Source organism: Anticarsia gemmatalis, chromosome 1 (genome assembly GCF_050436995.1).
Source record: "Anticarsia gemmatalis isolate Benzon Research Colony breed Stoneville strain chromosome 1, ilAntGemm2 primary, whole genome shotgun sequence".
Classification (NCBI taxonomy): domain Eukaryota; kingdom Metazoa; phylum Arthropoda; class Insecta; order Lepidoptera; family Erebidae; genus Anticarsia; species Anticarsia gemmatalis.
Genome location: NC_134745.1, coordinates 3,057,815 through 3,084,903, shown reverse-complemented (window position 1 = coordinate 3,084,903; position 27,089 = coordinate 3,057,815). Strand labels below are relative to the sequence as shown.

At 38.5% G+C, this 27,089-nt stretch overlaps 1 protein-coding gene across 2 annotated transcripts in view; it reads left to right on the top strand.

Annotated features, from left to right (window-relative positions):
- The window catches only part of LOC142987884 (uncharacterized), a 142,786-nt gene that overhangs the window by 103,824 nt on the left and 11,873 nt on the right, over positions 1-27,089 (top strand). For both annotated transcript variants that reach the window (XM_076136840.1, XM_076136832.1), the window contains one exon: positions 25,822-25,873. In XM_076136840.1, the coding sequence (XP_075992955.1) occupies positions 25,822-25,873 (52 nt within the window). The remainder of the gene's footprint in view (positions 1-25,821; positions 25,874-27,089) is intronic.

Here is a 27,089-nt window from a genome sequence, read left to right as displayed (position 1 = left end):
TACATTTCCCATTGCGTATCGCGCAGATATGTACTTTACGCACTAGAAAATATACGGGTGGTTAACTTTCAACGAGTATTTATGTCAGTTTGACGGCTTGTGCGTTTGTCTTGGCGACTTGTTGCCAAGTCTTGACCGATCGGATTAATTATGAAATAATAAAGCAGATGCGGTCTCATAAATTGATCACATTTGTTCTGGCTAATTTGTATTTGTAGTATTACTTGGAATAACAGTTAATTAAGTGTGAAATTTAAACGAGTTTACAAGCTTTTGCTCGAGGCTCCGCGCACTTCGTGTTTAATTATAAACACCTATATTCTTTTATATCGATTCAGGAGTTAATCTATGTAAAAGGACCGTACAGTCATAACTGGTATAGATTTTGTAACTTTATCAATGCTATTTTCAATAGGAAAATACTTATAATAAGTTCTACTCAATTATGAATCATAGTTTATTGTTGGGTGCATTTGTTAAATAATTACGAGCGTCAATTCAAAAGTAGGATACCGTGATGCATCTCTCTGAAATCATTTCTCAGAAATCAAACAGAGCAACGTCGGGAAGTCGGGAATTATTTTCTAAGAAGCCGACTTGTTGTCGTCCCTCACGTTCGACAAAAAGATTATCGAGAGAAGCGATGACACTTGGCTCTTACTTTATAACTGTGTGACGCGTAATTTATTTAACTGCTCGAAGAAATTATTGAAAGTTCATAAGCAGCAAAAAATTCTGACAAGCACACCTCTATCCTTTTACGATTAACCGAAGCTTCTTAGCTCTACGCAATAGATCGCCATACTCGGGTCGACGTACTCTGTATTAAGAAATTCGATATGTCGTCGATGTTGCGCCGCTCATGGAGCGTTGCGGTGAATGGGTCAGATGTTAGAAGACCCGGGAGTTCATTAGACGAATTCCGGGCACCACTTGAAACGATGGCAAAAACTCTTTTACGTCATTTCGCTACGAACGACTCCGATGGATGGTGGGAGAGTTGTTTTTTTTGTCTTCTTGTCAGATCGCTCTATCCATCAGTCCGTCACGCGGACGTTGACCGTGGTTCTACTTATATTTAGGGTGTTCAGTTACTTTGAGACTTTTGAACACTTCAGCGACATGTGTCATTGTAATTAATAACAAAAAAATAAAAGTAGTCTTTTTGTAATAATTTTGTTTTGTTCGTCAGTTTTAAAGGTATTGGATGAGATGATATTTAATAATAAAGTTTATTATCTAAGATTTGACAGTGAGTATATTTATCGGTGAGAATAAACGAATATCGAGATCGTTTAATTACTGCGTCTTAGTAAGAAAGTCATGTCATCTCTAGAATTGAATCGGTTTATTTTCAAATTTACAAAGCAGACAAATAGTCTGCCACTATCGCCGCTTTTATTTAAAAGTTTGCTTGAACTTTTGAGGCCAGCCAATCTGCCTGCCAAAAAGTTTTAACATTTCTGCAATTCATCATAATTCTTTACTCATCGTATTTCAAGGGTGGTTTATATTTGTTAAAATCACCTATAAATCCAGGAATACTGTTGATATTTCATCTCTTCATTTTCCTCATTATCTAGAAATGGTAAGAGAGTCAGTTTTGAGCCGGGTCACTTTGGAATTGGATGAAGATGATGATCTCGACAATGTTTATGGTTATCTATCATACCTCCAAAATGTAAATGAAGGTGTGCAGGCTGTGCGTGAGTTGTATGTACGTGGTATAGATAGTGTGGTGAGCGGATATCGGGCGGGCGGCGAGCACGCGGCGCGAGCGCGCCCAGTCAGAGTGCCGCCGCGCCACCAGACGCACGCGCGACCTGCACGTGCTAACTACGACTTTATACACGACCAGCTCATCACTCAACTTTGCGTCGCAACAAACTTTGTTTACTATACAAACAAACAAATGATGTCAGTTTGCATGTACCTCTTTTGCCCCTGGTTTTTTCTCGTGATCTACTTGGGTTTCCTAATGCTGGACGTCTGAGAGCTGAAGTCTCCGTCCTAGTGGTTCAGAACGTTTGAGAGCGCAGACGCGGCGTCGCGATCGATAAGTGCGGGTATCGCGGCCGGTCGGTGTCAGGCGTGCGCCGCGCGGGGTAACACGCGGGTGGTTTTGGCGCGCTCCGGCGACGGTGCGAGCGGTGCCGCGTGCCGGGAGCGCCGTTGGTGTTATGCGGGGCGGGTGCGGCCGCCGCCGGGCCCACTGCTGAGCCAGCTGAGCCGGCCGTCACGATCGCTCCGCACGCGTCGGGCACGCGGCCGCGCGGCGCGCCCGCCATGAGCGCGGCCACGCCGGAGGTGCGCGGCCCACCGGCCGACGCAGCCTCGCCGGCCGTTGCACTGCCCAGGATCAAGCCGGACCTCGGCCTCAATGACGCGACGCTGTTCGCCGTCTACTGCTTCATTAAGAATTTTATTGGGTGAGTCCTAGTCGAAGGATAGCCTCACTAGGGTCGATGCGTCAATTTGCTTTGTCTTTGTATTCTTATGTAACACACGAAGTATGAGCTGTAATGTGTTCACTGCGATAATATTGATATTCTAGAGCAAATGTTTGTAACACAAATTGCCTAGATCATAAAAATTAAACCTAAATTACATACGTTTGACTTATCTGCACCTTTAAATTGTACACTCGCGCCAGTAAAGACCTTAGACTACAGGTGTAATTAATCTAACGATATTAATCTGCTGATAAGTAATTGCAGACATGAAGAATATAAAGTTGCAAGGCCAGTGCATGATTTATATTGTAATAATAATATATGTAGTTGACCCTTGATCTGTAGCTAGATATTAAGTAACCAGCAAAGTGGTAAAGGAGCTTGTAAAACTATCTAAAATAATAACATTTATTCGCAAACCCAACCTCATTGAAAACTAATAAGATGGGGATCCTGAGAGAACATTAACTGTTATTATATTTTACACAATGCTCAACCTTGACTGAATGACTGGACTGTAGAATCACTTGTTTACTATCGGTTAGCAACAAAATATAAAGGCTCGTATGTTATTTTCTTATTGGCCGCTAATAGTCGAACGACCATGCAGCTATTCGGCTTTAACTGTACCCTGACACGAAAAATATTTACAATCATAGTATAAAGTCGTATCAAATGTTTCACATATTTACAAATTGCTTGTTTGTATTGATGTCTTTATCTCGAAAGATAAGAGTGTTTGATACAATATTTTGCAGAATAACCTTGAGTTTAACATAAACCGAGTCATGTTCACTGTCCACACCTATGTTTACGTTTTTTATCGCAATCTGGGTTTGGCACGACTGACAAAAAAACCGTGTTGACTTTTTTTCAACTAATTGTTACCGTCTCAGATCCACTTCTATTTTCAATATAGTACTGCCTAAATTAAGCTTTGATGGCAATTTGAATACATTATAAAGCCCAATTGTTGTCATCTAAGATATTTAGTAAAATAAAACAATCCTATTGTATTTATAAAACATCATCAGCAATGAAACAATAAACCATTTCAATGTTTATGGTTTTTGGTGAAGTGAAATTGACCGGCAATATCATAATTGATGGTGGCGGGCTATCACTAAGCAATTACGGAATTTCTCGTTGAAGCCTTTTAGCAACTGCGTGTAGTGCTCTAGATAATTTTCTTTTTGCCATAAATAGCACAGTGTCTGTTGCTAATTGTCGGCAATAAAGGGCGGACATTTGCCGTGCCGAACTTTGTTAAGAGAAAGTCTTCGTTTAGAAAGTACGCTTTGTTTTGTTTTCGTGTTCAGCTGTTCTGGTCCTTGGTAGATAAGCACCCATTAGATATACTAGATAACTCATTGTCTTCGGACCACTATCTGATATCGATAGTCTTGGTAATCTGCATTACTCGGCCACTGTTTTCTATATATGCATTCGCAATTAACATTCTGAGTTTCCATTTTGCGTATCTAAGCAGATTGACGTTCTATTTACCGGCAACTTGATCGAGTGCATCGACGTGCACGTGACTGCGGTTGCTATGAAATTTCGATTTCTTTAGCAGAAAATGTTGCTTGTTTGCACGTCTTCGAAACTAGATAGTTGGTTTTTACGATAGCTTTACGGCGAGGTCTGAACACGGCTTTACATAACTTTTCACCATTGCTGCGGATGTTTTGATCGGTGGTTGATTTTAGATGCAAACTGTTGCTTTGTTGCAGCGGGCATCATCACTTTCACAAGAAGAAAAGGGAAAGTCTCGGTGGCGCCCGCTCCCTTGCGGTCAGATTAGCTCAGGCTATCGGCCGGCGCTAATTCCTCTTGTTTATTTCATTTCACACTAATGGTTGCACACTAATCTATGTCGATTTCACTATGAACATTGTAATTTTACAGAAAAAATATTATCTCTTCATTGTCTGGGATCCTGGCAGTTATTTGTTCTGAAAGACATGTGAATTTCACTAATAATTGCGTAACAACAATAAAAGTTCTTCATACATTTATGGACGGTTATATAACAAACGAAGATCATATCGACATCACGTCTGTTGATTTTTATCGTAATCAATCTACGCGGGGGATGCTTTCGACAATCCTTTCTTGTCACATTTGTGCTACATTATCAATATCATCGCGACTAACTCATTATTTCTTATTCTACATTTTGTTTGGCTACACATTTATGTTGTTATCGGAGATGCATGTTATTATATTTTTCCTCCTTTTACTTTTTCGTATCATGTTTCAAGAGCAATAGCCTCATTATATTTTTTTCCGTCTGATTTATATTCCATCTCTTTTTTGCCATAAACCTGTGTTTTGATCGAAGTAAACAGAGCATTTTTTACAGTTCATTAACGCTGTTTGCGCTGAATTAATTTAAAAATAAATTCACTTTTCACGGCTTCTGCTTCAGTGGAATAGCTAAGTTTTTATTCTACAATGCCCAGTCGAAGTTTGAAGCTTTACAAAAAAGTTTTACACGAGTTGTTTTAAATATAACAATTTATTATAGGTAATTGGACCGTCTATCAAAGGAAGTTAGCATTTGATGTCTAAGCGTAGTAAAAAAAAATATTTTGAAATGAGCACGTGCCTTATAATGTGAGGTGTGCCCTTCAAAATTGCATATGGAAATACATGCAATCAAAACCACGTTAGAACATTAACCTAAAAATGATGATTTTCACAGGGCCATAATATTACAGTAATATCAACGTAGGTACGAAGTAGGTACGCCGGTTGAAGTGTGTTAAATTATGTCCCTAGTCCTAAACAAAAAACATTTTTTGCCTACATAAATGAATAGATAGAAGCTCGCCAAGCACCTAAATAAACTGGAATATCATTAAACAGGTGCACTTCACCATACAAAACAATTGTACGGAATTAAAAATTACATACATAACATATTTTTTCCTCTATTTACATAATTACTCACCTTTAAGAACTGTTCTGTAGTTAGACTCTAAGTACCTTCTTCATAGAGTACATATGTTTTACCATTGACTAATGGAATTGTGTGAAAATAATGAATGTAGAACAACACGTGCTTACTGAGAATATCATTTAGTACTTCGACTTAAAAATGTATGAAAATGGAAATAAAATAACATTGGTTTGATATTTTTTCGAAAGGTCATATGTCATTTAAATATCATTGAAACGATACTAAATGTATATAAATATTTTAAGTGGTTTCCTCTATATTGAAAGCCAACTTCTAAAGGTATAGGAAACACGACTAACTCCCGGTTTCTGAGGTACATTAAGCGGTAGTTTATCTATTCAATAGCGTTTAAACTCATATAAAAAACGCTATTGAATAGATAAACAACCGTTAAAAGTACTCGGAAACCGGGGTGTAAGTCAAAATGATCTGGGGCCTGTCACGCATTTCAGTTGACAACTAAGTATTTGAAATCCACTATGTAGTACACTGTTTTCCCCATTAGACTACGGTGATTAACACGTTATGTCCAAAGCAGCAATGTACTCAATAGTAACCACGACGTACACTAGTTGTCAACTGGGATACGTGATAAGCTCTCTAAGCATTTTTCGATCAAAATTAAACATGAAAATATCACCAAGCAATTTGCAGTAGGTACTCGACATGTACTGTCGATCAGCTGTCGTTTCTCGCAACGATGCGTTCTGATATGATAGGAGATAGTGCGTGTCCGTACCAAGTGCATACGTAACTGGGCTTGCGTAACGTAACGTACTATATCATACTCTACACCGTTATTCGGTTACCGTATTTTAAACTGCAAGATTTTTCAATTTGATTTTCGTTTTTTTGTTCAAAATTGTTGAACATCTCTTTGGCAATTTATTTAGAGAATATAAGTGAATTAAAGATGGTGGAGTCACATCTGACAGTGTAGTATTAAGCTCTTTAGCCAACGTGAAGGTGTTGTCACATTGTTTTGTTTCAACATTCCTGTCAGGAATTTATTTCAACCCTGAAGGAAAATTCATAAATTATCTTGCAATTTATTTTAGTTCATTTCCGTACGTGGTCTTAAAGAAAGCAGGAGTAATGCGAGTCTTATATTGTACTTGGTACTCCAATAATCTTACGCAGCTACAAATGCCTACAATAAATTTTTCATGCCTTCGTATAATGAGAACAAAATGTCGTCATTCTCTTTTTTGTGCGTACGTTTTGTTTGTTTACATCAGTACCAAGGGAATGGAAAGTTTATAAGGTGAAGGGTCAGAAAAAATAAACATCATACAGTTACGCAAAGCCATTCGCATCTGCAGTGATGTGCATACGTAAACCTGTTGCGTGTGACTTACTTGTTGCGTACACTTTTACAATTGCACAAACAGTTGCATCAACGTCTTATCAAAAAAAAACACCTGAAATAAAAAAAATCTGACCTTAATAGAGCAATAAGTGTTTTATGCGTGACAGTTGGACGATTAGCCAGGATCTCATCTCGCATATTGATTGACGCGTTGCCTTGACGTGCTACCATGGCGCCACCCTATAAAGCCGCCCCTTTCACACAAGGACGTCGGGAATAGGGACGCGCGCATACTCACTACTACGTTCGGGGTCTCCAGCCAGTGTGTACACGGTCATCGGACAGAGAGCACGCTTTCTCTCACCTCCGCGTTACTTTGACCCGCGAAAGTGTTCTAAAGTGTAATTCTTCACTTAAACCATAGTCCAGTGCACTGGAGGACTCACTGAAACACCACTTGTAAGTACTGCATTGCATTGATACTAACACCAACCCCAATACTAAAACTAGGTCAAGCTTCCGCGTCCTCGGCCCTAAAGGTTTTTATTTATGAATGGGCGTGTTGTTTTTCTGCTTTAGTACGGCTTCTTTAGCAATTGTTCCAAGCAATTTATTATATCTACACAGTTACGATGTACTCAAGTCCTGTAGTACTACCAGTGGTGACGTCATCACCCTTATTCACGATGGGCGCCATGGATACACACAGGGTGGTTATTCCCATTCCCTGCCATTTGTTCATTGATTATTTCAACAATGTAGGTGGAGGAAGCATGACCCGGAAACGAATTGCATCGGATTACAATTACGATAGTTCCACTAGTAATGCAAATGCATTTTCCTTGGAATTTTAAACCTAAACAGTCAACAAATTGTTTTGTAGCTAGAAGTGTATCAAAGTCACTACCTACTCGGTTCCTTATTTATATTCTTTTGTTCCGTTTCGTCGCAAGTCTTTTGTTTTTTCATAATAAACCTTCCCCTTTTTAATTTGTGCAAACCGTGCACAAAACTTTAATAGCCCATAACGACGCAGGACAAAAGCTTTGGGTGAAATTCATAAATATATTACATCCGACGAAATGGATACAAACAAAGGGAGCAAGTAATCTAAAAGCACGGTTGCGTGAACTCCACTGTCAGATACGTACAGCTCGTGGCTGTATTCAATGTGTGGATGCATGGCTTTTTGAGATACCAAAATGGTAATACCCCTACCCATGGCAACTAATAGATAAGTCAGTTCAGTAATCGAAAGAAATCGGGTGCACGAATCGCGCACTTGGATAAGCAATAATAGTTAACCTATATTTTTCTATAACATCCAGATCGACATAAAGAAAGTTACAATTAATGATTAGTCTAACAACTCGCAATACTTCCTCTTCACTGTCCTCGATTGTGTACGAGACTACGAGTAGGAACTATAAGCCGTGCTGATGATTACGCTCGGATAATCTCAATCTAATCTCGCTCCCTCTCATTGGGAGAAAGTTGTTATCGCAGGACACGCGCTACCCAACCTCCAATGTTCCTTCTACGTACTCATTTATTAATACCTTTACGCGTCCGCATAATAATTACACAATCCCCCATTTATCTCTCCATCTACTTATTATGCTTTATTCCTACACAACAAACGTAACTCGCGTATTACGTATTACGAAAATATCTTTATATAGTTTAATCGTTCTCATTATTTGATCCAATTCAGGCAATGCAGCCGTCTTCTCCGAAAATAAAATTCTCTTTTTAAACGGAGCTGTAAACTGTAAACGGTTGCTTAAGTGCAAGAGAAGGGCCAACTTGCCGAAAACCAGATCTCTATTCGGAACATTTATGTCGAAAGAGCCCACATATGTTTTTATTTTTCTTGTGCCAGCGCCGAAGCGAGACAAAGGATTTCTAAAAAGTTCATCAGCCTGCAAAACGTTGGCACTCACTTTTATTCTTGCATGCGACTGTTGCCTAAATATCGTACAGACGTAACTGACCGAGTATCCATTACCTAAATTCCGCATATTTATTTGATGTCGTTAGAGAATCTAAATTAGAGATTAAAACTAAAGTGTACGTACTTGTGTAATAATTTATTACTGTTACAATAAAACGTTTTCAGTTATTCAACTAGATTTCGCCATGTAAAAATTACGTTACATTTTCACTGGCTGTCTGGTTGGTCGGTGGTGTGCTCGGCCGGCCACACTTCCTGCGGCGGCGTCAGGTGGTGCTATTTCTACCTCTCCATGAACCGACTCGGCTCACAATTCACGTTCAAAGTCGATTATTTAAAAACTGAAACGGAACCGAGCTTGTTTTTCGTGCGTTTCGGATTCAAGGATTCTCGTCTCGGTGACATACCTCGAATTTCTCAAACGTGTTTGTTTACACGATCGTGTCACACAATCTTCCTGATTCCGTTCTGGAAATAATCTGGTAAATTCCAAATGCTAATACGATCACGTTATCTGCTCCGTCCTTGGTCCAATTTGGGAGCGTAACAGCGTTCTATTTATCCCAACTCTTCGTTTCAAACCCGAACAATGCTCGTATGACCCCGTTTCCTCTCACCGCCATTGTGATCCACTGCAACCGACGACCTACATTTGCTATTGTTTATTGCTGTGTAATTAGTGAATCGCTCATAACTGGATGCTAAAGCCCGATTGACGGCCTTGGCCGTCAGGATTCCATTCGATTGTCATGCCAATTAACCATTTGTACGGACTACTTAGAAAGCGAAAAACGCAGAGTATCTAATCGTATCAAAGCGTGCGTATCGTGCGTCCCGAAGATCCCGCCTAAATATAAACATGTTTATTCCGTCTCATATACACCACCTTGCGCGCTCATCGGGCACTTATAAAAAGCGGCGGCGAGGTCAAAGCGTCGTACGGCGGCCGACAGTGTGGAACCCGCACGCGCGTTGTAACGACGCTTGTATCGATATCGATGCTTTATTATCACGTGCAGCAGTGACGTCACGTGTGTATGCAACGGCCGCGCCAATGGCTCTTGGCAAGTTGGCTGCGATTGATTGAGGTGTACGTCTTCACTAGTGTGCGTTGCGCGGTTGAGTCCACTCGTGTCCGTATGGTGCAAAAGTTGATGGCGGAGTTGAAGGTGCTCATAGGGAAACGAGCACCGGCCGGGGGCGCGGCACCCGCGCCACCGCCCCCGTCGCCCGGCCAACAGCAGTACACACGAAGGGATCTCAAGGCGAATCTACACAGACACATGAGTATCGTATTAGACAGGTCAGTAATGACTGAGCGTAAATTTTGACTTAATTGTACATTCGAACCGGACTTCGTATCCAAATTCGACGAAATTAAAGTAATACCAGTATCAGTATCAGTGCGTTGTTTTTTGATAAATTATAAACATATCTCCCGATAGTGTCGTGCCAGCAATAGCAGATAATGATTGCGATAAGGATGAGGTGAACATGATAAGTGAAAGCATTTTCACACCATACGTTTAAGTTGAACGTGTTATCGTGATGTAAACGGGCCGTTTTCTGAATACTGCGGTTGGCCGTAACGTCGATACTATTGAATATTTTATGATCGTTTTATATCTTTGCCATCATGTTGTAGACGATATCGTCGATGCCGCAAATTGGCACTCAATTTTCAACAATGAATGTTGAGGCTATGATTTAATGTATTACAATGACTATTTAAAAGTACGTTGTGATTATGCATGCAAGGATATTAATCTTGATTCATGGACATCAACAAAAGAGTTCCACAACAATTACATTGAGTCTACCTTTAAAGAAAGCACATGTATTATATTACTTTAAACACAAACATTCCATTATTTTTGGAAGCCGTTTATAAATATGCATTATTAAGTTTGAATTCATACAAGTTTAAAGTGAAACTGCTTACTTAAATCTGATTTAACCTTAAACTTCATGAATACTCATGAAGACGTCAAGGTCGGACACGCCTACATTATAACCAACATTAATTGATATGATTATTAATGAAAAAGAAAGAAGGTATAATGCCGATATCTTATCGAATGCAAAACATTTAAATACGACCAATTAGATTATTTGGTCGGTTATTACTTAAGCACACGAAAATGTTCACTGCCCTTACGCATATTATGTTGCCTACCTTTTGAAACCAACAAATAAATAACTCCAAACTAACGTTTTACTTATTCATAAAACACCTTAACCGATTTAAAGAAGGTCTTACCACACGATCGACGCAACGCAAAGCTGTAACCAATGATACTAACAAACCTTGAATAAAACATAACGCTTACCAAAAATAGTTTCTTTTCGTATAAAAAAATATACTATTTTTGGTAACAATTGCTTCAACGCGATACGCATAATACTTTATATAATTTTAATAGGCTTAACGCATGTACTACGGTTTTTGAATGTATAAAATTCAAGGTGGGAACTCTATTTCCCAACTCGTATTACGAAATCGTAACTCGCTATCTTTTCATAGTAAAGCCACACAAACAATTGCGGTTATCGCGTATCTTAATTAATTTGAATGAACTAAAACTGTAGCAACAGAGCTATTAACAGAAACTAAACTTTTCGCTTTTGGTACAAAAGCAAACCCAAATCAAATATCTTCATGGTAGAGAGATTCACAGCATTTTTTCGAAATTGATTTCTAATAACCTGAAAGACAGTTTATATTAAAAAATAAATCATTTTATCACGGTATCATTCAAAAATCCACTGTTGATGACTTCTACCTAAAATTATATTAAAGTAATGCTTAAGTTTATCTAAAGTCAACGTCAACTAAAAGGTTTCGTTGTAAGAGACCATGTGTTGCATGTAGAGTCACTAATTTACTTCAGAATATCTAATATGTTAGTCACGATGTAATGTTTTTCCTACTTATGCTAATTTCAACACAAACCATTGTTTTTAGTTCCGTCAATGTCAAACTTATTCATTTACAGTATTTTATTAATTCTTCTAAAAATATTGTGATCTTCCGTTTCCTGTATTAATAAATAGTCGTTTTGATGGAATATAAGGCAGCTTTCTTTATTATATATTCTACTAGCTGATCCTTGCAGCCCACTCACAAATTTTCTTTGCATTTTTTTGCTGTTTTGCTATCTATAAAACCCTTTTCCGTGTCTCAAAGACAATTTTACTGAAACAACAAGTCGAATTGGTTGAACCGTTCCTAAGTTTTGCGCTAAGGAACACATTCAATTTTATATAAGTTTAAGATAGCTGAATACATTAATGGGGCAAAAACAAAAGTTCACCTTAAATTGAACTTTTATTAGTAAATATGAATACAAACATGATTAAACGTTGCTTTAAGTGATTCTATAAATATCTTCTTTTTTGTGTAATGGTTGCTAAATAACCAGTTCTTAATCGTTTTTATTACTCGTCCGTAATCCTGTTTAAGAAAACCTCTGATAAGAAAGAAGGCATTACGACGAATTTAACCTTCACAAAGGTTGTAGTAATTTCCTTCTTGTCCAAAACCTTGTTAATCCGACCGAGTAAATGAGTTGCGTACACAGTTTTACTGCTGCTTACCCCTTTTAATGCTGGGATTAGTAGTATAATCCTGTGTCTGCTTGTTCCCAAGGATAAGATACTTAGTGACCCTTTTCGCTGCATCAAAGCTTCCCTCAGAGAATCCTTTTATATTCAAGATTTGGAACGTTCTAGTTGCCACAAATCCTGAGCGAAACCTACTTTCTCCCTATTCAAATAGTGCTACTGAAGTTTCCTTCTCTCTTCAAAAAGTTATGCCTACGACGCTTTAAGAAACGTGAGATATTGCTTCAGCCTTGGAAATAGTAAAGTTTTCTTTTAACTACCCAATAAATTTTGAAGGCACTTTTCGTTTGGTTAAATAGTGGACTTTGCGCTCTGTCTTTGATCTTTGTACTGTGTTGCACAGTCATAATCACTCTACCATTTTTATGTGATCGTCACTTGCGTCACCAACACTTTGTATCCGTGTGGTGTTTCTATTTTAATATTAATTATACTGTAATTTTACTGTCGACATCCATCAAGTGCAGTCATTAGTGATCCGATTGTAATGGCTTCTTAATGAATCTTTGCAATATGCATGCACTTTTTTATTTGTGGTTTATTGTAAATGTAGTATTCTTCCGCATGGTTACATCCGTTAACCGGATAACAACGAAATACAGAAGTTACTTGTCATTTAAATCCAACTATATTTTGCATTTTAGTGCAAAATCATTTATAAAACAAGGGTAACAACAAACAACAACTAAGGAAAAGAATATTTGGGCTAAAAAAACCACAAGCAAGGTCTTCATTATGCAAACTAACTAAATACATCCACTTTTTTCTAAAACGATAGATATTTTATCCAAATGTTCCGTCTTGTCTATTTTAATACTAGTCAATCTTAACTAATGAGCCTCCAAAAATACAAGCAAATTGGTATTTCGTCCTGTGTCTTGGGAATTATTTATCCGGTTGGGATAAAACGTGGCCCATTTCCTCTTCCGTGACGTAATCTATCGGCGCAAATTTTATCCCTCCTTCCTTCAGTGGCCCATTGAGACTTGATCCAGATATATTGATAGAGTTCGCTTTTCTTTCGTATTAGCTCTATCCCGAAAAATATTGAAGAGTTGCCTTTTCTTCTTTGGAAGTCATAAAAAGATATTACTCAAAAAGTAATTCAACTCGGGATATTAGGACGAATTGACCGAGGGATAGATTAACTTTAATGTTACTTCATCTTTCTCTAAATATTATATGGAAACACATATAATTATTTCTGAAATCTTTATCATGAGATTACGAAATATTCTGCATTCATAGTAATTACACATAGTAGATGACTTTTGAATGCGGCATTACACGTTTGACTATCTAAAAAAATTCAAAGCATAGCCACTTTGAATAGTGTCGATGACAGTTACGCATTAATTTTAGTTTGTAATAAATGTAATGTTCGCGGCCCGCGACGTAATAATTGTCAAGATTATGTGGACAGCGATGAAAGATTAAATATGGCTGTGCTAAATCTGTTCAACCATAACGATGTCAACATTAATGCTTAATAATTTCTCGTATCTTTGGATTCATTAGATTACCCGTACTTTACACAATTCAATTGACTTTCCTGCTTCTCTACTTTATGTTAAGACCGTGATACAACTGATTAATTATGTGCCTATACCATAGTACTTACACGACAACGCATGTTTATTTAACAGCTACACGGCAACACACCATCAATCACCTCTGCAATTATACTTATAACGTAGTAATGACTTGTTTACATACGCTAAAGACTATTTCTCGGGACATAAAATTATACCCGTGTCGAGAGGGTGCGACTCGCCAATATTTAAATTCGTTACACTGAAATGCACGTCAAAATGTGTCGAACTCTTGGCATCACTGTCAGACCTGTGACGCGGGACACATTAAAATAATTGATACATGTGATGCATCACATATTTCTTCCTTGATCTACCTGTAAATGCGTTTATCGAACAGGCGAGACGTAATACTATTCTGTTGATTGTATCTTTTAAAACCGGAACTAATTACTTGCATAAATTATTACTATTTCTTTTTTATTCTGCCAAGAATACCAATCATATACATATCGGAATCGTTAATGCGAAGTAGTTATTAAGGTATAAATAATTTACGCGAGCGTGATTCGAACGACACACGCCTTTTCATTTTCATGGAAAGATAACATTGACACGATCGATCGTCTGTCGAAGGTTGTATACCAATCGGTTGTAGCAACCAACAGAGAGAATTTTTGATTCAATCGGCTCAATTTCATGGAAATAAAGACACATATTGATTTTGTTTACATTAACTAATATGAAATCATATTTGGCATCTAAGTACTATTTTAAATGACAATGTTGCTTTTTGTACAGTCAATATTGCTGGCCAATAGCCTGTATAACAGTATAATTATAACAGTACTTCTTTCAGACGGCTGTACTTTCTATTTTCTTTTTCGTTCACTCACTAGCCACTGTATATTTATTTTTCAGCCTACATAGTATCGGTGGAAAAATACCGAAATGTACTTTGTTTCTAATCCGGGACTGTTCAATGTCGAGCATCAAATTAGAGGGAAGTAACATTAAATTTTATTAACTCCGCTGACAAAAGCATCCTATGATTAATTTCTTGAAACAATTTAGAAGCCGGCCAGTGTTCAGAAATAACGACTCCAGTGCGACTCAACAGACGGCCTTGTGCTGAATTACTGGTCTGAATTCTACTAAGTGCACGTTCATAGGGACTAATCTCTCTCGCGATCGAGAAGCTTCATCCTAATATATAAATTACATCGGACACCTGCAACTGTTGGCATTGATTTTTGGCCAGGCACCCACATGTCATTATATCAGAACTTCAGCCTTCTTACCTGAGTACCATGAGGTAATACTCACAAGTGTTCTACGCCTTAGTTGTGAACTACTAGTGACTATTATATTCTAAAATTGTGTGTTAACGTGCGGAAACTGTAGATATCGCAAGACTGTTAAAATCTCACCCTCCACAAACTGAGTAAGCAGTGCTTGTGTTTTGCGTGGTCTGACTAAAATTAACGTTTTCCGGGTATTATTTATAAAACGATCACGGTAATCTGACTTGTGTACGATTTATGGGGAAAAGCATCCTATGACCCCCAATTATTTATACTGATCACCTGGACGGTGTCCAGAGGAATGTCGGAATGACACCTCGGGGCGAGTGGTAGACGTATGTAAATCATACGATGCTCACGTATCGCGGTATTATTCACCGCAAATATCGATATCTTCGTTAACGTTCGGATTACGCCGGGCGGCGGGGGTGCTTTGTAGTGGTGACCGCAGTCGCATGCGCCGAGCCGCCCGCGCACGGCCGCCCGCCGAGGCCGTACCGAAGCCGTGCTATGCCACACCGTCTAGGTCATTACACTTATTCGCGTGTATACCTTATCGCGTTCTTATTATCGCATTAAACATATTTCACTCGAGTATCGATCGTATACGCCGGCCGTGCCGAAGGAGTCTTGAATTTCGTGCGACGAAGGCGAACGGTCGCGCGTGTATCGCTCGTCGGATGACATCAGTTAAGCCACCACGTCCGCTGGAAACAATAAGCGCTCAGTGTCCACGCCGTGGCCGTGTCGGACGCACGAGGAGCTTCATGGAGGACGGTCGGTGCGCGACGTGCGAGGCCCTGGGCCGCCGCAGCCTCTCTACGAAGCTGCTTCAGGTGGCCACCGCGCAGGCGCACATGAGGACATGCTCGCACGCCTCCCCACCTGAGCAGGTGCATGACTCGGATCTCGCGTCCCGGGCTCTCGCCGCCAAGCGACGCAAGTCGATAGCGGGCTTCAAGCTCAACCTAACGATAGACTCGCAACCGACGTCGAAGTCGACCACTACCGAACAACCCCGATCGACTTTCGCTCGCAGGAACACGTGGTGCTCGTAAGTGATACGCTTCCCATTCAAAACTTCTTAATTGATTTACACTTCGATTGTTTTTCTTCTCAATTGTCATTTGCTAAGACGATAACCTTTGCACACAAACACTTACATAATAGCGGCACATCCTGTTGTAAACACTTATATTATTTGTCTATTTTATCGCAACTTGTCTTATCGTATCATTATTATCTTGCGATTGTTTCTATCATTCGCACTGTTGTTTCCTCTCACACATTTCTTGTTCATCACGTTAAGCTCTTGAACATCAACATTATCAATTATGTGAATAAATAACCTTGAAGCTGACTACTCCAGAATTAGTTGCGAACTGTTATTTTCGACAATAGACGAAGGTCCCAATGTTTACCGGCATCGATACAAACTACAGATTAGTTTGTATCAGCAACCTTGAACGTATCAGTCCATGGATACAATCACCTATCGTAATCAATTTGTACTTAAAATAATCTATCTTTCTTTCTAAATATAAAATCCATACAGACATTACAAGTGATTGCAATCTTTGCATGATTTCGTAATAAATAATGACCACTTATTCTGATTATGTTGTAATAATACACACTTCGTTGCATTCTGTCTGTCAAGAATTCGATTTAAATGATTAATGGTGTACTGTGTGCGCTATGAACTTTATTATAGACAGATAAGATTTAAAATTATCGCTTTGTGTTCATTCAATCTCGCTACTGTTTACCGGTATAAAATAATATCTATTGCGGATACAATAATATTTTAAATGACGACGAATGATGCTACAAGAGTTTCTGTCTGGGAAAATCCTTAAGGGACTCCGGTTCAAACTTGAGTGCACCATCCATTCATTTGAAACTAACGGAAATTCCAATTTGTACGACTTAGTAGCCTATTAAGGCAATAAAGAACGAAATCAGGAACTAGTCACTTTAGTGAATTTCTTTCTGCATTATCATGAGTAAAAAGGTTTCAAGTGCAACAGACCTCAGCTATGAGACATGACACATTGATTTGAGTAATCGCTGCTGGAATGTTCACGAATAAATATTAAATTCGTGAGACACTGTTTTTTGTTGAATCTTTGAGAGTACTCAACTTCGATGACAGTACAATATTTAGAAGACAAACAACTTCAAGAAGAGGTCCATTCACTTCTTATGATACCTACTAACAACGCAAAAAAGGATATAAGGGTAAAAAATCTGCCATTACATATGATAAATTACACTTAGTCTATTTAGAATCCAACAATAAAACAATGGTTACTTAGTTATAATTACATTAAGTAGAGTAAAAAATTGCTACAACAGTCGTTAGATGTTTTGCTTACTTTTTATACTTACGGATAATAAGTGAGTATTTCTATGCCGTCATTTTCCACTCGGTTTGTATCAATATAAAGGTCAGGAGATTAAGATGAATAACATTATGATGTAACGTAATTGATTCACCTTTATTTAAAACCTTTGTTGCGTGTACTGTAAGTTCTAGAACGTTGTCAATATAAATGAGCTTCGTGTTGTTTTCCTTATGTGTATTGTGTGTGTATCTTGATTTTAAAACGGGTAATTTATCTCATACGATGTTCTTTAAAGGACCGTTTATCTGAATTATCTTTTCTACGTTTATCACATTTCCACAAATCGCCAGTTATATCTTCTTTCAGTGTCATGTTTGAGATGCCATCTATTTTTGATTGATCGTTTTGAATTCCTTTACTGATATCCGGGTTAAGTGCAATATTTATATCTTTTAGTATGCTCTTGGCCAATACATTGTTTTGATTCAGTCTTTCATTTATAATCAGAATTACCGAAATATATTGCGCTACCTTACAAAATACAAAGAACTTATGAATAATTGCGATGCATTTAAAAATTTATAAACTCGTTTACATTAAAATTCTAAGATAACAAATCTTTAACATAATGCAGAGTAACAGTATAAATTAACGCTTATAATTATTATAATAACGAAATATGTAGATGAGATCTAAAAAAAACGTTCAATGTAATGAGCTCGATTTAAAATTTATTATAACTTAATATTTTATTGAAAGGCCAGAGGCGATGAACGGCTTTGTTTTTTACATGTCTCGATTTAGTTTTAATTTTAATCACTGTGCTTTCGTCGTTATCAATTATTTCGTTATTTTTTGTTGTTAATTATATTTAACGACTGGAGATTATATTAAATTAAGTCGTACGATTGGTGAATCATTAACTTGAGTTATGCGGAAATGCCAATCAACATAGTCATTATAAGTGGTTTTGTGTGATTTTGATATGATATGAAATGACACAACCGAAGATGAAAATATATACCATATTAATGCTCAGTTCAAACTTTTGAAAGAAACTGAAATTTGGCATGCAAGTAGATGTTATGACGTAGGCATCCGCTAACAAGGGGTTTTAAAAAATTTCACCCCTAAGGGGATAAAAAAGGGGATGAAAGTTTGTATTGTATGTTCTTAGTTTTTCGACAGATTAATCGAAATTCACCCATAGGACACTTTTTTCTACGGGAAACCTTTTCACGCGGACGAAGTCGCGGGCGGATGTTAGTATGGTATACACTCGTAACATTCACTTGTTACTTAGAACCACAAAACTTTTTGCGTCAACAATTTTCGCTTTAAACTAAAATAAATTCTTAATAAAACAATGAATTTCACGTGCCATGTTCCGTGACCAGGGCTCATAACTCACCTTCCATTTCAAATTTGAACATGAAGTCACACTTGACGCTATTGCGGTTTATGGCCAAAATATAGCCCATGATGAATTTTATGAGGCATGCACGTTCACACACAATATACCCCATAGTGCCAAGTTGCACATAATAGATACCTAAACCATATGGTCACAATATGGACCAACAATACATCGCACACGTTCATATTGCCGGCAATTTTTTTGCTAATTAAGATACAATTAGCGCAGACGGCCAAGGTTAATGGATATCGTGTCATATGTCGCATGATGAATATTTAATTCATCTCGTTGTGTTAATAACAATGGTATCACATAACAAACAACGTGATACAGGTACTTTAGTTGACTTAATTGTAACAGGAGATATTGTGAAATATACAGTTAAGTAATTAAATGAAAACGAAAATAATTTGTACTTGCAATCAGCGGTCCTGTATGGCAAGTTGTATGGATGTGAATGAGGCAGGGGAAGATTGTAAGAATCGTACTAAGCGGCGTTCTTCGGTCTCTGCCTACCCCTATTGGAAAACGGCGTGATTAATGCATGTTTGTATGAATAATTAGATTAGTTATTATTACAAAATATGAAAAGCTATTCACCCCGGCAGGTTTTGGGAATAGCAAACACCTTAAATTTCTCTCCAGAGAAATATATGGTCGTAGATGTTGCGGCCAGCGCGGCTCTACTTTACCAAACATTTCGATCTATGACTATTGAAGAACGTTGTCGTTTGAGTGACGATTTAATATAGACATTAGGCAAATGAATAAAATAAAATAAAGCCACATATAAATCTTGAATTGACATAGAAACATTATTTTCTGTAAAAAGGTTTATGATTACTGATTATTTTCCACCAAAGTGAAATTATGAGAAAAAAAATATCTTATAGTAACTATTACTAGACATGGAGCTATTGGTTAACGAATTGATGCATAATTATAAGTAGACTTAATGGAAATATAATACGAAAATATTCGAGTACATTATAAATTCTGGTCAGGTTGACAAATGTTCTAAAATATTGTGGTGTATTCATTTGTGTGTATGTTTATTGTAGAAGATATAATAATGATGCACCTTGAAGCCTCGCCAAGCCACTTGTCGTAGTTACAGGTTGTTATGCTTCTCGGTTTATGCAAATTACCACTTCGCGGATTGAAAACATGTCGGATTCCCATTGTAATGCATCGAACATATTGTTTTCTATTTTCCACTATTGAAATAATCTCAAATTTTCACCAATGTTGTTGAGGTTTCTTCTATATTTCTATTGGAGTCAGTTTAGACATATTTTCAGTACGAGCATTTCTAAATATTACTGCGTTATTAAGTCGGTTTGGTCTATTTCGTCCAAAGTTTGTGGTGTTGGTTTTTCTTATCATGTTTTATTTTTGAGGTAATTATAAATTTGAAACATTCCCTAGTCCTCCCATTGCGTGAAACTTGAACTCGACAGAACAATACACGGAAGCGCCAGTAGTAATGACTGTAGCAATTGTTTGATGACACTCGTCTAGCCGTCTCACTGATAATGCCTTGTTGAGACTGCCTCTTCGTTTTATGACTAGCTCATGCATTCAGTCTCCCTGCTATGCACTTTTAACATTTCATACCTTCAGTTTTTTCTCTGACGGACTCTACATATTTTTTACGTCTATGGGTATTTTGTTCGTTATGTTAATAAAAATAAAACGAATGCAATTCAAGCTTGGATTTTTATGTAATTAAAAATAAGTCTCGATTGGCTATTCGACTTGTTTTATTTTTAGGAATTCGAACAATCGCAAAAAGCACTGACCAAATCTTGTTAGCCTTGAACCTACGCGATAGATTAAATTTGAATGAGCTTCAGCATTAAATTCGAGGTGCGGTGACTGTTAGATTTATTCTCGTTTTTGAGGTACAACGGGTGTGTCGCAAAAGCGTTGCCTTGGTGTTTCGAGGCGCCATCGTAGCCCGTAGTAGGTAGAGTCGTGCGCGCGCCACTTGCTCCGATCCCCTCCCCCGCCCGCCCCGCCTCGCTGCGACCGGCCCGGTCCCAGTTTGCCGCAACGCGTCGATCCGGTTGCCCGCGCGCCGTCAAACATTTTTTTTACCATTGCTACCTCAGCACGCACAACGTTCTCCAACGCACAAAACAACAAAGACGGCTCCGTTAAATCCGAGGACGGGGACTCGAGGGTCCCGGACGGTAAAATCGATAGGCGAAGTGGAAACCATGCAAACAAAACTTATAAGTGGAAGCTATACGTCCATCATGAACAAGCAAGATCTACTGAGAGAAGTCGTCGTCAAGTACATAGACTACTTCTATCCCGTGTGAGTACTGTTTGATTTATCGTTTTGCCCGCAATGTGTTATAATGATAAGCTGACGCATTGCGGGCCCGTAGTGTTTACTGTCGATCTGTCCGAGTGACGGTGGTGTGAAGGTTCTCACAGTGCTCAGCTAATTACCGAGCCGGTAAGTCGGTGAAGGTTCCATGGCAACGTGGCCGGCTGCAGCCAGACAAACCGTTGCGCCTGACGTCAGCGCCGCCTATTGAACTTAGGTGTCTCTATCGTCTGACTGCTGTATCGATCCGTTGCACTAACCACCATTATTCTAGAGGTCTAGGTCCGCTTTATCGCTAAATTCAACCTCGCGTCCTTTGAATTTTTATTGATATTTAGTGAATTTATTGCATAGTTGACATCCAAACGACTATAGAACCATTCAACTCCAATTCATTCACATATTATTTTTAGTTGCCACCAGGATCTTCGTATGACTAATCTATCTTTTCACGGTCGTAACCAGCCATTCGTATAAAGCATAAATTTATTTATTACTACATATTTGTATTATAGTTTTCGATCCAGTGCCGTTTCATAATGAGGTTTTTTGATTGGATTATTGTATTGTTAGGTCAAGGTGCTAATATTTTGATTAAGTCATTCACAACGGCGGTGGTGCTTTATGAAATCTGAGGGAAATCACTGTGGCGTGACCGTTTCGCGTGACGAGTACTGACGACCACCATAATATTCCCCCGGTGTCCCACTAATTTCCTTTATGTCCAATTGATATTAGAATTCAGGTCTGTTTTATGAGCGACACGTGAACTGAACATGGCTTTATAACTTCACGTGATATAGGTTTATGGCTGAATTTCGACAGCGTATGTTTCACAAAAAAACGTTTAAACTTCCTCTATAATCAACTACAATCATGAACGTCTATCGTCTACACAGCCAACAATTTGCTCAATTGAATTCATACCGTCGCTTATTCTTTGGGCTAATTGAAAGGAACCGCGAATGCGTTATGAAACACGGCTACAAGATGTAATGCTTGTGAGCCGGTGGCGCCAGCCGTGTCGACACGACACCCAACGATTTCCCTTCAATGACCTTGTGCGTGCGCACTCGCCTCGCCACACGATAACAATACACCAACACACTGCAGCTCTACGATAATGCTGATAATCCCTTATTAACACAACTAGCAACTGTTCAAAATCCGCGACCGAAACGACTGCCTATCCTGAATAATAATGATCACTTAATAAACGTTTTGCCTAGCCAAGCGATACGAATCAATGAAGTCGTTTCGAATAGTCAACAGTTTAAACTAATTGAATGCTATCAGATGAATGCCGGCAGTGAACAAACAATGCGCGCTTTAAGTGTTCGTTTTCATGACTAACACATTAAATTTTCATGCGACTCGCATAATTTCTTCAGTGACCTTTGTTTTCTAGCCGGTATTGTTGTTGTGTCGATTACTACAGCGCAATTGTTTGATACATCATGATTCATCGTATTAGCTATACCTTTATTTTGATACTGTTATCGTACCGATGTGTTCCTAGGCGTCTGCTAATTGCTTTTGTGAATACGTGATAGCAGACATGTTGCACTTCTTACTATGCATTGAAGCGATCTCTTATCTTTGTTCTACTATCTTCTAGAACCCAAGTATTATATTGTACCCGATATGGTAATCTAGATCATATTCAGGCACCGCAGTATTGTGATCGGCTATGAATAATTTAACATCAGTGCGTATTTTCCATCGGGCCATCGGCAACTGATGTAAATACATTTAAACGAATTCTTACTTAACTTTGTCGTTCGCCTACATTGACTCGTAAATACGAATCTGATGTATTTTAACAAAACATTTCCATTAAACCAGTTTTGTGATAATTCACTAAACATGAACAACCGATGAAAGAGGCAGATGTTATTTTAGATCATATCATAAATAAAAAGGTATTATTGTTTTTGCTCAGTTTAATGAAAGTCTTGAAAGATCTTTGTCCCTCATGGAAGTCTGACAAGCTCGCCGGGTCTTTGTTCGGCATGTTTAGAGTGCAGTAGAGTTGAGTGTGATCTACGCAAGCGCAAACACGCACGTGCGTGGTGACAAAACGTTTATCTCTTTGTTTGCCTCTTCTATTTACTTAACATCTTTTTAAACACATTTTCATTTAAGTTCTGTTTAACCACTCATGTTAGTATAGTGTATCCAGTTTCACCATTTACGATAAGCACGCTCAGAGTTTTAACCAAACACTTTTTTGGTATCCTCTTGGCTTCAAATTCTATTTTTTCTTGGTGACTCTCGTGTGAATATGTCGCACGACGCTTGGTTGCCAGGTTCGCTTTGTTGACGGACACGTACAAAGCCCACCACTTAAGTTATATTTGGCAACATTTTCTTGCACATATGTAGCGTGAAAGTCTAATAGCCAACATCAACCACAATGCAAGAATAGCAATGATTTTACGTGGGAATCAATAAATCTCAAATGCTTACATGAATAAAATGAGTTGAGCTCTGTTTAAAATTATAATTATCATCGTTTAGCAGTGGTCTTCACAAAGAAATGTCGTCACCTTCGCAAGATACTTTCTCCGCTTCTCAGGTTTCGCTGTCTTATGTTTCAACTTTTTCATGCACCTCTACGCTGGCGGTTTGCAATTTTGTCAACTACCAAACTTGCGTAATCACTCAGCATACTAAAACTTGTTTTTGCAGAGTTCCGCCTAGAGAAAGCACATTTTTTGTTATAATATGTCAACACTTGGTATTAGATTAGACTTTCAAACACTATCTCCGAATCAGTTGACATTTACATAATTATTGGTTAGGAGGCGTAAAAGCCGGCTCAGCGGGTTGAGCACAGATCGCGAACGTTAATGGGCTGACCGTCCATTGTTGCGGTGGTGGTCATGTGGTCCACGGCCGTTGTTTTATATCGGAGAGCTCGGTGGCGAACCGGTCGAAATCGATCCGCGACGCGGTCCTCAACGGTCGAATGGCTTCAACTTTAGCGTTGTGTTGTTCACCTCGTTGACGCGACACGGAATCCGTCGGAGAAAGTCAAGTACGCAGTCGTACGTCGTGCTACATACTAGCTACCGGACGATTACACCAGCGAGATTGGATCATAATGGGTAAGTCCGGCAATCGTGGGTAGTAATGGTATCTCTCCAGTTGCTAAGTAGAGTGTGTCGTCATTCTCGCGCTGCACGTGGAGCCGGCCGCGTGCACTCCTCGTGACACGTTGCTGAATGCAACGCACCATTGTTTTGCTGTTGACCGTACAATTTGCGCTAATGATTGCACCGTAATGACAAAATTATGTTTCAAATGCAATTTCGCATTTACAGTTACCTACGAGAGGTTTTAGACCTCGACGATGGTTCGCTGACTTGTAACGTTACATCGTTTTAAATTAAGTTCTTTTTCTCGAATCTGGCTCGGCGGCCGGCTGTCTGAACGGATCAATAGAGGTTTCTAGGTCAAGTGTCCACATCTGGCCAACGAAGACGTATTTCTTCATTTTTATCCACAATAGATAGACTGGCTGTTTATAACGTCGCTCTACGTTACCATCTCGTTAATTATACACACAAGCTTGTTATAATTTCCACATAACTAAAGCGAAGCATAAAGGGTACGTACAACAAACCACGCCAGAATTTAGTCTTCCATTGTTCCCTATTGTTGTTACAAATACCGATCAGTTCAGCAGGCAGCTTTTGCAATATTTATCCACAGCGCTCGGCGTTAGCGTAATCATCCGCAGTGCAACCGACGGTAGCTTTTCTCAAAATTACCGGCCCGTACTTATTTATTACAGCGATAATAATTACATATTGAATGTGCATTATCTTTCTAAGCGATCGTGCGCCCTTGCGCCACCTTCACGATTGCACCAATATGCGCTTGCAAACGTCCGCGGTTGTTTTTCGCGGAACATTTGTTGTAGCATTCTAAAAACGTGGAAGCGTTTCGATAACACAACTTATATTCGCATTCCAATACGGCGATAATATAATAGAGTTGACTTTTACGTAAACGATAAATCTCCGTGCTAATTTGGTTTAGGTGGAGACAAAGGCGTCGAACGTATATCGAATCGATAATATTGCGGAAACCCCCAGTTACATGGGAAATGTAAACGTACGCATTATTCGCGCAAATTCATGTATTTGCCAGGACGGGCGCGCATCCGTGCGTGAATGAATTATGCTTACACGATTATGGTATTGGATTTCCGCATCCCGAAACCTTGTCGATTACTCTATTTTATTATGTTGTGACTAATAAATGCAATATTCTACAATATGCATATTTATTCAATGCGTATTCTTGTAAAAAAACGTTTGTGTAAGCGTTAAACGGCGCCGTACTACTTAAAACTATGACTAATTTACCTACATACTTCTTTGTTTTAAACAATTAGCAAATTTTCCTTTCGATGATTCAATTAGTCACATTTATATTTCAGTCTATCAAATTTTGAACGTATATTCTTTGTGATATTAATTGTTACAAAGGAATCTTGAACTTGTTGTACAAAAATACTTGGTAACGTTACAAAAACTTGTTTATTTATTGCATTATTTTTGTTACAGCGCATCGGGCACAAGCGCGGTGGCCATCGACAATAAGATCGAGCAAGCTATGGTGAGTACCTAAATATATTTTGAAATTATTATCTAAGCGTGCCCAATACTGACAAGGGTTTCGTAATAATAGTACATTAAAATTTGCTCTTGAATAATGCTGGACCCCCTTTAAATGCCTTTTTTACTCTATAATACTGCTAACAAACAGGCACCAGATATTTTACAGCAGGTCCGTGTTATTTTCTACAATACAAATAGAAAACGCGAATGTATTTTATTCCGTCATCGCGAAAAACTTCGATAGCAACAAGATATTCTCTCGGCACTCCCTAAGCCCATATGTAGCAAAAACGTGATTGCACTAATGCAAACGCACCTGTCACTAGAACCGGTTCACTTATCGCGACTACTTTTTATTCGTTCACCTTATTATTGATGTACCAGTGACCCCTCGCGAATCCCCACTCGTGAAACACGCTTCAATGAGATTTATAAACCATTCTACAGCTCGTAAATTACTGTCTTTAAAATATTGACCGACAATTCTAACTTTCCAAAGAGCAGTCTCATTTTGCACCTGCAAATGTTGATCTTGAAGCATTCTGTTATCAGACTAGAAACTAGATGTTGCCCTTAACACGCTTTAGATAAGACTCCATGACAAATCTAACCAAACACAGCTAATCCACTAAGGTCTCATAAACGGCGCGACCGTAGAAATTTTCCTTTCGTGATATTACTATGATTTCCACAGATTGTAACGCGGCATGATTCAAATAATGCCTTCGTTGGTAAAGTGATTACGTGACTTGTTAAACCAAATCCACCTTTATACTAGCCGCTAGTTATCATAATTGACTTTAATAAAGGAAACTGAATAACGTATCATTAAAACACCGACCACGAGTCTCATCGCATATATTATTATAATGCCTTGATGTGCTAAATGCATCTATTACGGCCAGTCGTTTTAATCCTTTTTGATCCTATTTATCGTCAAACTTGTTGCGAATTCATTAATCTCTCTTCATAACTATTAATCCACCCCAGTCAACCTGCCTCTTCTCTCCATAGACTGATAATTTTTATCCTTCCGGAACATTCGCAATATTATTATCTATACTAATATTATAAAGCTGAAGAGTTTGTTTGTTTGTTTGATTGTTTGTTTGTTTGTTTGTTTGTTTGAACGCGCTAATCTCAGGAACTACTGGTCCGATTTGAAAAATTCTTTCAGTGTTAGGTAGTCCATTTATCGAGGAAGGTTATAGGTT